Genomic DNA, 15000 nt, shown 5'->3' on the forward strand with positions numbered 1-15000 from the left:
GACGCTTTGTGTTCTTACACTTAAAATAAACCTCTTTGGCTGATGTGACCCACACCTCAGTGAGTCTGTGACTGTGACCTCCATCTTTATGTAATGCACTCACTCTGTTATCTAATATCTCATTTCGTGGTTCCAGAAATTTGGGAAAGCATGAAGTCAAACTAGCTGAGCTCCCCTCTTATCTTTCGTGTACGCGCCTTTAAAGAGTTACGTCGCTTGAAGTCTTTCTTTTCCACAACGTGAATATATCAAATATCATCTTGTTGAAGCTGTTTAAAGTTAAGATATTTTAATGGCTGCAAAGTGACACCAAATGGAAATATAGTGGATGCATCAGTGACATTTCCCTGGTTTAATATGTGATCTTTGAAAACATCAGTGAATTAAATGAAGCACGGCTCGGCCACGCTGCCTCCGTGGGTTTGTAATGACGGAGCGACTGGAGGGTGTAAGAGGCTGATTTCACTCTTCAGACAGCAGCATCTAAATATCTGTTCAGTTTTCAGTCACACTTTAATCGTCCCCATTGACGGACAGGCAGAGGTAAGAAGTGTCCCACGTTTTTAACCTTTCATTGTCAAAATGGCTGCATTTCTGAAAACAGACCCATGAAGCCACAGTTTCAGAGACGACTGTCTGAACTCAGTCATACCTTCAGCGTCGCAGTCCACTTGCTCCACCTAGTGGTGTTTGTGAGTGCCTGCAGAGCCAGGTTCAGGGTTCCTCTGTAAACCAAAGGCTCCCTTCACTCAGGAGCGTAACGCTTTGAACGAAGTGTTTTCCTCTGGACTTTGTGTGTGTTCCTGTCTCTGACTTCATTTCCAGTCTTGTCTTACGGCGTGTTGACATGCTGCTCGTGTGTTTGCTTGTGTTTCAGATTACTGACAGGGAAAAACATCAGCACAGAGAAAGACGCTGTAGAGGTACTCGGAGGTTCCTCTCTTCTAGAATTTCTTGCCTGTTGCTTCCTGATTTTTCTTGCTTTGTCAGCTTTTTGTCAGCTGACTTAATGCATGTCTCCCTCACTGACTGTCTGCAGGTCATGGACCTTCTCCACGCTATGGGCCCAGACACAGTGGTCATCACCTCCTCCGATCTGCCCTCCAGGCTGGGGGATCGCTTCCTAGTGTCGTTGGGCAGCCAGCGTCACGGTAAATGACGTGAATTAGTGTGCATGTGCATGTCTGTATGTATACGTATGAGACCAGCCGGCCAAATGAACCCTTGGACGTGTCGTGTGTGTCTCTTCTACTCAGTTCGTCCTGACGGCAGCAGGACGACACAAAGAGTTCGAATAGAAGTTCCCAAAGTGGACGCCGTCTTCGTCGGGACTGGAGATCTGTTTGCTGCTATGCTGCTCGCGTGGACGCACCACTACCCGAACGACCTGAAGGTACGAAAGCTCCGGTGCGCCACTTACACTGATGCTCACAGAGATGACACATACACTCCAGCACATGACGTCTGCCATGAGAGGTAATATGTGATGAAGAGTGTGCACATCACACCGTGTGAAGATGAAGGCACAGAGCTGCTGATGACTCTGATCTGATGTATTTCTGTCTGACATTAGTCGCAGTGAGACGTGGATGTTATTCAGCAGTTTTTCAGTTTTTGTTGCATCTGGTGGAGCTCGGGTCTCCTCTGGGGGCTCCTGTACCCCTAACTAATTCAAACACACACACATGCACACACACACACACACACACACATGCAGACATAATAGTGTCTTTGTTGTCTTTTGTCCCAGACGGCCTGTGAGAAGACATTTTCAGTGATGCACCATGTTATCCAGAGGACCATTTCGTATGCTCACGGTAAGACAAGTAGGACTTCCTGTCCACACCTGAGGCTTTGACTGTGCTCACACCTGCACACACACACACACACACACACACACACACACACACACACACACACACACACACACACACACACACACACACACACACACACACACAGATCAACAGGAGGGTTAAAATCTCATTCTGTTGACTGTCCTGATGCATTTGATGGCAGATGTGGACGTGACTGAACGCTTTTGGAGGTTAAAGGAAAAAGAAATAAGGAGTCACGCTGTGGCTTCGTTGACACAAATATTGGTTAAATACAGCATTAAAGCAGCATAGACTTGTGCTCATTTGAACACTGGCAGTGTGTGGCAGATTTTAAAGTTTTTACAGTTTACAGTGGACAGAAGACACGTGATGCCGCCCACACGTCTCTGAACTCATTTCCTGAGGTTGCCTGAGCCTCAGCAGCCTGTGAAGGCTTCACATGTGCAGGTCTGAGCTGCTGCTGGGTGTCTGACTGTGGGCTGTGATGGGCTGGCCTAACCCTAACCCTAACCCTCTCACAGTGATAACTTGCTCACATTTAAAGAGAAATGTGTGATGTGGCTTTAAAATAATGTTTGTCTTTATTCATCTCTGTACTTCTATCTGCCCCCCCCCCCCCCCAGAGTTAGCAGGTCCTGGTCGGAGGCCCAGTCCGCCCCAGCTGGAGCTGAGGATGGTTCAAAGTAAAGCTGACATAGAGGACCCTGCTATAGTCACGGAGGCCACAGTCATATCCTAACATTTCCGACCCATAAGACTCATACTAACCGTGTCCTCTTCACCCATAAACCTCTCCAGTCCTGTATCTCCGTAAATCTCTCATCACTGTAAACCTTGACTGTCATTTCCAAACGTCAGCACGTCATGATCCAGACTCCTGAAACCCCTCAGTATTGTAACCCCTTTAGTCCTTTCCCCCTAAACCCTTTTCCCCTTTAAGTCCTCTGTGTCCTAACCCTGAATCTGTACCTTTAACCTGTAACTCCTACGTCCTTTTACCCAAACCCTGTTTGGAACCAGAGCCATAGATAGACAGACCGTCGGTCAGGTGGGACTGTAACTGCTTACAGAAGCTACATTCACATTTGAAAGTATCTGGTTGAAGGTTTTGTCCGAATTTAGCAACCAAACCTTGCAGGTCATCCAGGTCTTTATGTCCTTAAGACACGCTTAGAGTCCAGTTAACTGATGGGTTCTTCTGGCTTCATTGATAAATACAGCTGGGTATCATCTGCATAGCAATGAAAGTGTTTCCTGCTAATGTTCCCTAAAGGAAGCATCCATAGGGTGGATAGAACTGGTCCAAGCATGTGCACCAGACCAGCTCCAGATGTGTTCAGACAGGTTCAGGTCCGGTCACACCTCAGTGCATTAACGTGTTTTCTCTCATCCGGAGAACATGTCCAGACACAACACCAGGTGGAAATGGCGCCTTTGTGATGTCATGACTTTGTTCATGAAGACTTTTTCTTTTTGGTCTCTTTTAAGAAAAGCGATCCACAGTTGAAAGTGTTTTCAGTCCAGCTGCTGAATCAAAACTCTGCCTCTAAGTTATGAAGTATAAACTGTCTTCTTCGTTGGTCCAGCGGTGGTCCTCCACACCAGCAGGATTCTGCACTGACACTGGTGGTACTGGACTGATCAAACACTGTTTATCTATGGCTCTGCCCACCGCTATTTCACCCCCTCCCCGTCTTACAGCAGTGATGTAATGGTGACCAAGTCTAACCCCTGAGACCCTCGAAAATATAACAAAGGAAAAAAAAACGCACAATGTATAGTTGATGTATAGATGTTGTACTATAACTGTATTGGACCATCTGTATGATATCTTCTATCTGATCTGTCTCTTGGACCATTGTGTTGATGCTACTGTACTATAGACCACACGCACTACGATATCACCCAAACCAGAGACACGTGGACTGGTTCTGGCACTCCTGGAGGCTCCAGTGGCTCCAGTCCTTGTCCCCTCTTAGAAATAGGTCATTGTCTAATAGTCCTAGTAAATAGTTGAACCGCTTTCGTCTTAACCAACACAAATGAAAATGGGCGACCTGAGCCGTCCGGGCCAGTTTTACTTGTGCTCGTCCAGAATTGACCACCTCAGTGCCAGAACCAGCCCGCAGCACGCCGGGTGGTTCCCGGCCCGGCTCTGGCCCAGAACCCTACATCTGAGAGTTGTGCCACTGAATTCACTGGAGGCCTCTGCAAGTAGAAGAGGGGACCCCGGTCATCAGGGGCAGACGTCCCCCACGTCCGGCAGCAGCTCTGTCCACGCTTGTTTTAGGAAATGTCTTCGGTTCACTTCGCACTCCACTGTGATTCAACACCAGACCAGATGTGTGAAGAAGTTTGATTATTAATATGGTGGCGGGAGAAGTTTCGAAGTTAAATGTAAGAAGAAATCTGCTGTAGCTTCTGGGCGAACTCATGCTTGTTTATCAGTAAGATGGCAGATTTCCTTTTTAAAATTAATCATTTTTTATGTCCAATCGAGTTTTTTCCAATTCTTGTTTTGGCTTCAAAGTGACATAAAAAAAGCCCATCGTCACTTCCCAGAAGTCATGGTAACGTCTTCAGATCGTCCGATAGACCCAAACATAGTGAATCTACAGTCACACAGAGCAGCACATCCTCACATGAGGAGCTGGAACCATGAAAAATCTGAACGATTCAATGATTGATTGACTATCCGACGTTCAGACAGGCAGCAGATCTCTGCTAAGCTAACTAACCAGCTAACTAACCAGCTACCAAACTAGCTGACTTGCTGCCCAGAAGCAGCGTGTTGTCTGCTCTGATTCGGATTAGAAGTCTCTGGTGTTTGTAGGACGTGATGGTGCTCATACAGACTGGGTGGCCGCCATGGCGTCGCAGGCTGTTGGTCACAGCGGAGTGTGAGCGGGCAGAGGCGAGGAGAATCTGACGTGACCGAGGTCATGAGCCGCTTTCAAACCAATGATGTCGTTAGAACTTGGCATGTGCCTTAGCCCGCTGAGCTACCAGGGCGCCGAAAGAGGTGAGAGTTTAATGAGTTTAACCTTTTTATGTTCCATCAGAAGCTTTTCTTCCCCCTCGCTGCTTCCTGATTTGAATGTTTAACATCAGGAAACAGCTGAAATTTCAACATGCTCTGCTTGGCAACAACACACCTTTTTGGAAAGTATGAACAAATAATCAGAGGCTGAAAAAAGAGCGAAAAGACGAATCCAGACGGCGTCGGTGTCCCACCTGAGCTGTGAGGTTCTGGGCAGGCCAGTGTAATTCTGTACTGCTGTTGTTTCTCTATGGACTGTACTGTGATACTGCCTTAGGAAGCTAATATCATAACACCACCACATACTGCTCGCTGAGGGGGAGGAGGGGAGGAGGGGGGAGGAAGGAAACCAGCAGTCCTACCTGTGGACGGCAAACGTCAGTCCTACAGTCGCCTGAGAGGAGACGAGCTCGGCTTGTCTGTTTTCACGATCACTTAATGTGATTGGACAGTAACTGAAACGGTTCATGAAACGACCGGAAGTCTTTGGCTTGTTTTTTTGATTGAGTGTGACACAGAAAAAGCAGCAGTTTTTCAGCTGAGCGATTGAAACGTGATCAAATTATTGTCAGTTAACTTCCTGCTGAACCAGTGATCGATCCGTTTGACTCCATAGACAGACGCTCAGAGCGGATGTGAACAGGCCTCTTGGACTCACGGTCCGTTGCTCATTTGTCTGCGCTTGGCCAACCAGCTTTAAGCTCTGCTCTAAGCGACACGTGCACTAACCAATCCTCTGCTTCCTGCTGACAACCAGTCTGCCATGTTACTGGTCAACGTGTTCCCATTGATTCAGTGTGTCTGCGTGTGCTGTGAGAGAGTGTGTGTGCACGTGTGTGTGTAGAAAAGTCCTTTATGGTCACAGGGTTGTGTGTGTGTGTGTGTGTGTGTGTGTGTGTGTGTGTGTGTGTGTGTGTGTGTGTGTGTGTGTGAGAGTGGGGGGGGTAAAGAGAAGACCTGAGGAGGGAGGGGAGATGCTCTCAAGAGGACAATCATTCTGTGATGTTACACAGTGTTTGACAGCTGTCTTTCCCCCACCTGTCCACATTTTAACCTGTTCAGCGCTGGTCGTCGTGTCCATGTTGTTAGTTTTTAAAATTCGCCGTGTGTGTGTGTGTGTGTGTGTGTGTGTGTGTGTGTGTGTGTGTGTGTGTGTGTGTGTGTGTGTGTGTGTGTTAGCTGCTTGAGTGGCTCTGGCTCTCTGTGGGTTTCACATTCGAAGGACGTGTAAACACACGAGCTTGAAAACAGCTTTTTAAAATGAGTCTTTTAAAGGGCCAAACTGTTCAGCCGGAGATGTTGGCAGAACATTTTAGGTGTGTTGTGTTTTTTGGCAGTTTGTATCATCACAAAGAGCATTTTGAAGCGTTTGGTCGCTTCAGTCTGAGCGGTCAAATGTTAGCAGGCTAATGTTGCTGCGATCATGTAGCTGCTTCGCTGGCTAACAGTACGCGTTAATGTTTAGTACCTATGAATCTCCACCAGGTGAGACCCGTTTTCAGTGAGCAAACCCTTTTTGATGACTAGACTAACTCTGAACCTACAAACAGCTGGTGCAACCGGCTGCTGGGTAGTCGTGAATTAAAGATGGCCGCCTTTGTGCTTTGAGCAGTCCGTGACGTGACGTGTCCTTCAGCGTCACCCTGGACAGACCGAGTGCAGTCAGATTTCAGCTCCTGCTGAATAATCGTCCGTCTTCATCAGCCCTTCCTGGCCGAGCAGCCAGCTCTGAAAGGGCTGCTGTGAGTTTGTGGCTGAGAGCAGTTCCTGCAGTCTGATGGAAACTGGCAGCGAGCTGGTCACAGCTGAAGGCTGCGCAGAGCGGTGGGGGGGTCATTTTCTGCTCTTTGAGTCTTACTCAGTGTTACTTTAAGGCTAAACTGATGATAGAAAAGGAGCTCTACGACTTCCCAAAACACAGAACGGACTGAAAGCAGAAAAAACGTTGGCAGTGAAATGTGTCGTCAGCAGGCCCTTCGCCTCTCGACTCGCCTCGTTTACATGGTTACCGCTGACTCGGCTTTACTCGATGCTCCACGCTGTCCGCCCTCCCCTCCTCTGCTGACCGACTTTCATCTCCGCCATCTTGTTCTTCTGTTCTTGGTGGCCAAAACAAAACGAGGAAATGTAATAATCATTGTTTGGTAACTGTTTTTAGTGCTATGTTTTTGGAGCGTTACGAGTATTTTCTAACATGTTACAATAAAAGATTGTAGTGTACAAATTCACATTTATAAATATACGATATATATAGATCTATATGAGAAATGTATGTTCTAATGCAATAAAGAGACGTGAAGAATTCTGAACACCGGATCAACGTGATTAGAATTTCTTGGATTTTAGAAATTGTGTGGTCTCTTTCTGGGTTCACCTCTTTGATAGAAATTCATTTCCTGTTGGTGTTTCAAAGAGGAACTTTTCTGAGGTAATAGATTACTTTCTGTCCCCTTCTGTCATCTTCATTACAACAGAAGTTATTTACTTTCACCATTAAAAAGTCACTCCAGGTCGCTCCATCCATGACGTATAAATACAGAAATCAACCGACGCGTGCAGCTCAGGGCAGTCATGTACAAATACTGCAGTAGTAGAAATACTACTGCCAACAGTAGGCCAGTGCTCTAGTGTTTGGGGCAAATTTACAGAGTCCCTGCTGCTCCTCCACGCCTCCTGTTTCAAAGACTTTTCCTGCATTGTGGTGAATTTAAGCAGGAGCCTTGTGGTGAAGTGGGACTCTGCAGCAGAACATAGATCATCCCCGAACAGAAACAGAGCAGGAGCCTCTCATCAGGAAACCAACGAGAGCTCATTAAACGAGACAAATACCACCAGAGATCATGTAAGCAAACATTTCATATTATTTCCTACACGCACCAAAAATATGAACACACACTGCCATTTTTTAAGTTGAAATAAAAGATCAGAAAGATGGTTTGTCTGGTGCTCAGTGAGCGCCTCTATACCAACAGTCCATCCACCTGACAGGTACGGCCAATCAGGATGCTGATTAACCTGCATCATCACTGTCCAGGTGTGGGCTGCTCTCAGTATGTTTCATCACACAGTGACGTTCAGACCTTTGTCCACTTTTTCTGCCCAGACTTGAAAATGGTGAACATGATTGGATGCAGAGGACAGCTGACTGAACTGAAGTAATAAAAGCAGTGAGTGACGCCGGCACATCAGACAGTTTGGTTGATAACCTTTAAAGAAAACCAAAGTGACAAATGCGCAAAGACTCTTCATTTTCAACATATAATTAATGAGAGATTCCTTTGAAATGTAATTCTAATTCATTCTAATTATAGCTGTAATAATACAGTATCTGCATTCACTGTACTTCATCAGCAGAGAAAGCAGCTTCGTTCTGTCTGCAGCGCTGTGACTCATAACTGAGGTGAGGCAGCTCGTGCTGCACAGTTCAGCCTCAAATCACTGAGCTGAGGCTGAGCGATGGTTCATCACTTTGCTCTTTAATTTGACATCAGTAACAAATTGAAATGTCCATGAAATCATCATTATTTCTGGGGTCAAAAGTAAAGGCTCACGAAAGGTTTGTTTTCTCTTCTTTTGTCTTATTTAACCTCTACATTTCCACCTCTTACAGCAGCAGTAGTACAACGGAACATGTACCTCGGTACTGCACTGAAATACCCTCAGTCTCCTTTTTTCATGCCACTCTATATGTGTACTACTACCACATATCAGCAATAATTATTGTACTTTTACTTCAAGATATTTGCACACAAAACATATGAAGAGCTAATAAAATATGCTGCTTTGTTATGAATGAAACTACCCACAGTGTGTACAAGTACAGCTGAAATGATCAATGGATCATTTTGATTAGCTGATTAATCATGCAAAAACATCTCAGAGTTTCAGCTTCTGAAATGTGAATTTGCTGCTTTCCTTTAAATCATTTTAATAATTTAGAGGTTTGGACAAACAAGCACTGTGAAGGTGTCTCTTTGGGCTCTGGGTAATTGTAATAACATTCCTCACTATTCACCAATTAAATCAATTAATTGAATAAATGATTAGCAGATTAATCCATTACGAAAATAATAATCATGAGTTAATCCTGTTTTGACGTTAATGCATTAGTCATAATAGTCTAATGATAGAGTATGACGTACAACAGTGACAGAGGACACTTCCGTGCTTTGGTACTTCGACTTTTCATACTTAAAGTACATTACCTGACTGTACTCTGAATTTGAACCAATTTGAAACAGTATTTTTACTGCGTCATGTTTGTTGTCTTACTCGTCTAAATGATCTGAGTTCTTCCTAAGAAGTAAAACTCGTACTTTCTAAGTAGCAGTAGTTCAAATACTTCTTGTCCTTGTCAAATGACCCGAGCCGCTTGCCGTAGAAGAGCTGCTGTTTTGTTGACATTTTTTCCTGCTAACCCAGCTCAGCACAAACTAACCCTCAGCATGACTTAACTCTGACAGCACCGCCGCTCAGCTCTCACAAACCGCAAACAGCTGACACGTTTTTAGAGAGGTGGCGTCTCACGATGAGAGTTATTGTCTAACCGACTGTCAGTCCGCAGACGGCGAACGTTAGCTAGCTCGCTGCTACAGCCTGTTGAGCTACAGCGACAAGCTAACAGGCAAATTAGCAGATGTGAAGTGAAACCATGGAGGGGGTTCTGTACAAATGGACAAATTACATGACAGGTGAGTCGTCAGTTTGACCGTCTAGCAGGTTTTTTACCTGACTGTTTGTGGCCAACCGCAGACAAAACGACTGAACGGAGAACGATGTTTGTGTTAGCCTTGGCCGTAGCTAACATGCTAACGTTATTATAGCAAGGATAGGACATGACGGGATGCTAGCCGTGCTACTGCTGAGACTGAATAACTATTGAATTTATCCAACTGAGTCCGAAGTTATACTCCGGACCAGACTTAGCAGCCAACAACAGGAGCATCGTATCAGCGTGAAACAGGCTCAGTATCATCCAGTTCCGTTCAACACATATTTAGCCTGCAGCTAATGCTAATGTGTAGCACTGACTCATCTGTTGCTGACAGCAAGCACGAACATAAAGCCTCATTATGTGCTGTTAGAAAGAAAAGGATAAAAACAACCAGCAGCAGCAGAGACTGTGGGGACATTTGACCTGACGGGTGTCCACATGGCGAGTCTATAAATAAAAGTGGTAAAGGACAAAATACACACTGCTGAGGACCGAGATGTCTCCCACTGTAACCTGATGAGTGTCATGTGGACATAGTTATCTATTACATTCCTCTGTTTTACTCTGATGTGTCCCATCATAATTAAAACAGCAGAGTAAAAGATCTGAGTACAGAAAGTACACATGGATTGGATTACAGCATGTTTACCTCTGTACCTCTGCCTTAATGACAGTAAAGTTTACTTTCCTTTGTCATATTTGTCTTTTTCATGAAAAATCTTTTACATAATTCAGGTTTTGTGTTTGGTCTGCATCCAAAGTCAAAAATCACACACCGGTAACATTAGAGACAGTCCTTCAGGTGAGTCCTGTGAGGACGTCGTGGTCATGAAAGACAAATCTATACTTAAAATTGATTATTATTATTGATTTCTTTAACAGACAGACAAAATGAAATATACTGAATATTTAATGATAATTTCTTAATTTAGTGTGAATTAATAAAGTCCGATCTTTTCCGTCATGCAGTTTTGATTTTTCACTTTTTTCACTTAAAACTGTGTCAGCTTCATGGAAATGTCAAGCTGATGATTTTTTTTGATAATTACTAAACGTTGTAAGAAATTTTTCAGGCCATAACATCAAGTATTTCCTGTTTCCAGGTTCTCAGTGATGACTAGGAGCTTCTTGGATTCATGTGATTGTTGACTGATAATGATTTGAATATGTTCGTTTTGCAGATGTCACTTTTGGATTTAGGTTAGCTTGTTTCTGACACTTTATAGACTAAATAACTAGTTAATCAATGTGTAGAGTAATAGAAAATGATAATTAGTTTGAACCTCAGGGTCCATCATTCTTAAAGTATTTCAGCCTCACTGTCAGTTTTATGGAAGTTTTGAAGTTGTTTCCTGTGCGCAGGCTGGCAGCCTCGCTGGTTCGTCTTAGAGAACGGAGTCATCTCTTACTACGACAGCGAGGACGACGTCGGCAAAGGAAGCAAAGGATCCATCAAGATGTCCGTCTGTGACATTAAAGGTCGGAGCGCTGTTTGAAAAGCCCGGCAGGTGACCTCCCCAGTCCTTGCTCACACTACCGTAAACACCGTCATCTTTGTCTCTTTCAGTTCATCCAACAGATCCGACGCGTCTGGAGTTGATCATCCCCGGCGAGCAGCATTTCTACGTCCGAGCTGTGAACGCCGCAGAGAGACAGAGGTGGCTGGTGGCGTTAGGCTCGTCCAAAGCTGGAACTCTGGACAGCCACAAGCACAAAGGTACCGAGTTCATCTAGAAATCTGTGCTCGTTCCTCTTTGTCTGAAAGACGAAAAGGAAACTGAAACACTTTGAAACACTTTGAAACTCTTTGAAACTCTTTGAAACTCTGAAACACTTTGAAACTCTTTGAAACTCTTTGAAAGACTTTGAAACTCTGTGAAACTCTGTGAAACACTTTTAAACTTTTTGAAACACTTTGAAACTCTTTGAAACACTTTGAAACTCTGTGAAACTCTGTGAAACACTTTGAAACTCTGTGAAACACTTTGAAACTCTGAAACACTTTGAAACTCTTTGAAACTCTTTGAAACTCTGAAACACTTTGAAACTCTTTGAAACTCTTTGAAAGACTTTGAAACTCTGTGAAACTCTGTGAAACTCTGTGAAACACTTTTAAACTTTTTGAAACACTTTGAAACTCTGTGAAACACTTTTAAACTTTTTGAAACACTTTGAAACTCTGTGAAACTCTGTGAAACACTTTTAAACTTTTTGAAACACTTTGAAACTCTGTGAAACACTTTGAAACTCTGAAACACTTTGAAACTCTTTGAAACTCTTTGAAAGACTTTGAAACTCTGTGAAACACTTTTAAACTTTTTGAAACACTTTGAGGGGGCTGCACGGTGGCGCAGCAGGTAGTGCGCGTGCCTCACAGCAAGAAGGTTGCCGGTTCGATCCCCGGGTCAGGCGGGGCCTTTCTGTGTGAAGTTTGCATGTTCTTCCCGTGCATGCGTGGGTTCTCTCCGGCTTCCTCCCACAGACCAAAAACATGCTCATTAGGTTAATTGATGACTCTAAATTGTCCGTAGGTGTGAGTGTGAGTGTGAATGTTTGTTTGAAACTCTGTGAAACACTTTGAAACTTTTTGAAACACTTTGAAACTTTTTAAACACTTTGAAACTTTTTGAAACACTTTGAAACTTTTTGAAACACTTTGAAACTTTTTGAAACACTTTGAAACTTTTTAAACACTTTGAAACTTTTTGAAACACTTTGAAACTTTGAAACACTTTGAAACGTTTTGAAAGTTTGAAACACTTTGAAACTTTTTGAAACACTTTGAAACTTTTTGAAACACTTTGAAACTTTGAAACACTTTGAAACGTTTTGAAAGTTTGAAACACTTTGAAACTTTTTGAAACACTTGAAAACTTTTTAAACACTTTGAAACTTTTTGAAACACTTTGAAACTTTTTGAAACACTGAAACTTTTTGGAACTCTGAAACACTTTGAAGCTTTTTAAACACTTTAAAACTTTTTGAAACTTTGAAACACTTTGAAACCCTTTGAAACACTTTGCGACGTCATTGTCTGGAGGATACATTATCTCACACACACACACACACACACACACACACACACACACACACACACACACACGCACACACAAAATGAGGAAGGAAAATGACGCTGTACTGCAGCTCCTTACTGGCACTCTGTGTGAAATCTTAAAAGATTTTGTGTGTGTGTGTGTGTGTGTGTGTGTGTGTGTGTGTGTGTGTGTGTGTGTGTGTGTGTGTGTGTGTGTGTGTGTGTTCGTTTGTCCGTCCGTCACCAGGTCCTGACTGTCTGAAGACAAAGATGTCTGAACTTCGTCTATACTGTGACCTCCTCGTCCAACAGGTCCAAACTATCCAATCACAGCACAGTGCTGACGCCGAGGCCACACCCACCTCTGAGGTGACTTTCCTGTGTTTGTTTCAAAAGTGCTTTTGTCACTTTGGTGTGTTTGTGAGGACTTGTGTCCGTCCTCTGGTGCAGTTACAGCCTCAGGTCCTCGTGTCTCTGCAGGCGTCCCTCCTCAGCGCCACCTGTGCCACCTTCATCAGGACTCTGGAGGAGTGCATGAGCCTGGCCAACCAGAGTTTGACCCCTGACCTCCGGCCTCCTGAGAGGGTGAATCCACTTTCATCAGTCAGCGAGCAGAGTCTGCAGTCAAACTCAAAGTACTCAAAGTATTTGTTGGAGACATTTTAAACATATTTGTCCTGTTTCTAAAACTAGTTTCAGCCTGTGTGAAGCCAGCTGGATGTCAGTCTTCAGTGGTGCAAAGTAACTAAGTACATTTACTCAAGTACTATACCTAAGTACGCTTTTGAGGTGCTTGTACTTTACTGGAGTATTATAATTTTATAGTACTTTATACTTTGACCCCACTGCATTTTGGAAGTAAATATTAACTTTTTACTTTGGTACATTTATTTGACATTAGTTTCACTGCAGACTCCGAGTATTAGTACAAATATACATAAACAAACTGTGATATCTGGTTAAGATTAGCTCTGCTGCAGTACACCAAGTATTAAAGCTCTGCTGCAGTACACCAAGTATTTAAGTTCTGCTGTAGTACACCAAGTACTTAAGCTCTGCTGCAGTACACCAAGTATTAAAGCTCTGCTGCAGTACACCAAGTATTTAAGTTCTGCTGTAGTACACCAAGTACTTAAGCTCTGCTGCAGTACACCAAGTATTAAAGCTCTGCTGCAGTACACCAAGTATTTAAGCTCTGCTGCTACAGCAATCAGTCCGCAGAATGAGTACTGCTACTTCTGAACTCTAAATATTTCCAGGATTACTTTTATGAGATTTTTGAATGCAGAACTTTTATTTATAACAGAGTATTTGTACACTGTGGTACTGCTATGTGTACTTCAGAAAAAGTACTTCAACTTCCACACATATAAATTAGATGTTTGAGACCAGTGCAGGTGTCAGTTATTGTTTCAGGCTGTCAAAAAATCTGCTGCTGATGTACTCTGTACTGCATACTGTGTACTGTGTACTGAGCACTGCGTCCTGCGTGCTGTGCACTGAGTACTGCGTGCTGTGTACTGAGTACTGCGTGCTGTGTACTGCGTCCTGTGTGCTGTGTACTGAGTACTGCGTGCTGTGTACTGCGTCCTGTGTGCTGTGTACTGAGTACTGCGTGCTGTGTACTGCATCCTGCGTGCTGTGCACTGAGTACTGCGTGCTGTGTACTGCGTCCTGCGTGCTGTGTACTGAGTACTGTATGTTGTGTACTGTGTCCTGTGTGCTGTGTACTGAGTACTGCGTGCTGTGTACTGCGTGCTGTGTACTGAGTACTGCATGTTGTGTACTGTGTCCTGTGCACTGTGTACTGCGTCCTGCATGCTGTGTACTGCGTCCTGTGTGCTGTGTACTGCGTCCTGCGTGCTGTGTACTGCGTCCTGCGTGCTGTGTCCTGCGTGCTGTGTACTGCGTCCTGCGTGCTGTGTACTGAGTACTGCATGTTGTGTACTGTGTCCTGTGCACTGTGTACTGCGTCCTGCATGCTGTGCACTGAGTACTGCATGTTGTGTACTGTGTGCTGTGTACTGAGTACTGCATGTTGTGTACTGCGTGCTGTGTACTGAGTACTGCGTCCTGCGTGCTGTGTACTGCGTCCTGCGTGCTGTGTACTGCGTCCTGCGTGCTGTGCACTGAGTACTGTGTCCTGCGTGCTGTGCACTGAGTACTGCGTCCTGCGTGCTGTGTACTGCGTCCTGCGTGCTGTGTACTGAGTACTGTATGTTGTGCACTGTGTCTTGTGCACTGTGTACTGTGTACTGCGTCCTGCGTGCTGTGCACTGAGTACTGCATGTTGTGTACTGCGTGCTGTGTACTGAGTACTGCATGTTGTGTACTGCATGCTGTGCACTGAGTACTGCATCCTGCGTGCTGTGTA

General features: G+C 44.4%; 2 protein-coding genes across 2 annotated transcripts in view; both read left to right on the top strand.

Annotated features, from left to right (window-relative positions):
- Positions 1-7193, top strand: part of LOC139341451 (pyridoxal kinase-like) — a 25094-nt gene extending 17901 nt beyond the window's left edge. The window contains exons 7-11 of the mRNA XM_070977997.1: positions 878-923; positions 1040-1151; positions 1257-1393; positions 1751-1817; positions 2462-7193. Coding sequence (XP_070834098.1) covers positions 878-923; positions 1040-1151; positions 1257-1393; positions 1751-1817; positions 2462-2577 — 478 coding nt within the window. The 3' untranslated portion in view covers positions 2578-7193. The remainder of the gene's footprint in view (positions 1-877; positions 924-1039; positions 1152-1256; positions 1394-1750; positions 1818-2461) is intronic.
- A 2045-nt stretch (positions 7194-9238) lies between these two features.
- The window catches only part of plekha3 (pleckstrin homology domain containing, family A (phosphoinositide binding specific) member 3), a 10582-nt gene continuing 4820 nt past the window's right edge, over positions 9239-15000 (top strand). Inside the window, exons 1-5 of the mRNA XM_070978203.1 lie at positions 9239-9569; positions 10955-11071; positions 11160-11309; positions 12874-12995; positions 13107-13211. Of these exons, the coding sequence (XP_070834304.1) occupies positions 9530-9569; positions 10955-11071; positions 11160-11309; positions 12874-12995; positions 13107-13211 (534 nt within the window). The 5' untranslated portion in view covers positions 9239-9529. The remainder of the gene's footprint in view (positions 9570-10954; positions 11072-11159; positions 11310-12873; positions 12996-13106; positions 13212-15000) is intronic.

The sequence above is a fragment of the Chaetodon trifascialis genome, chromosome 13 (assembly GCF_039877785.1).
Source record: "Chaetodon trifascialis isolate fChaTrf1 chromosome 13, fChaTrf1.hap1, whole genome shotgun sequence".
In the NCBI taxonomy this organism is placed as follows: Eukaryota; Metazoa; Chordata; class Actinopteri; order Chaetodontiformes; family Chaetodontidae; genus Chaetodon; species Chaetodon trifascialis.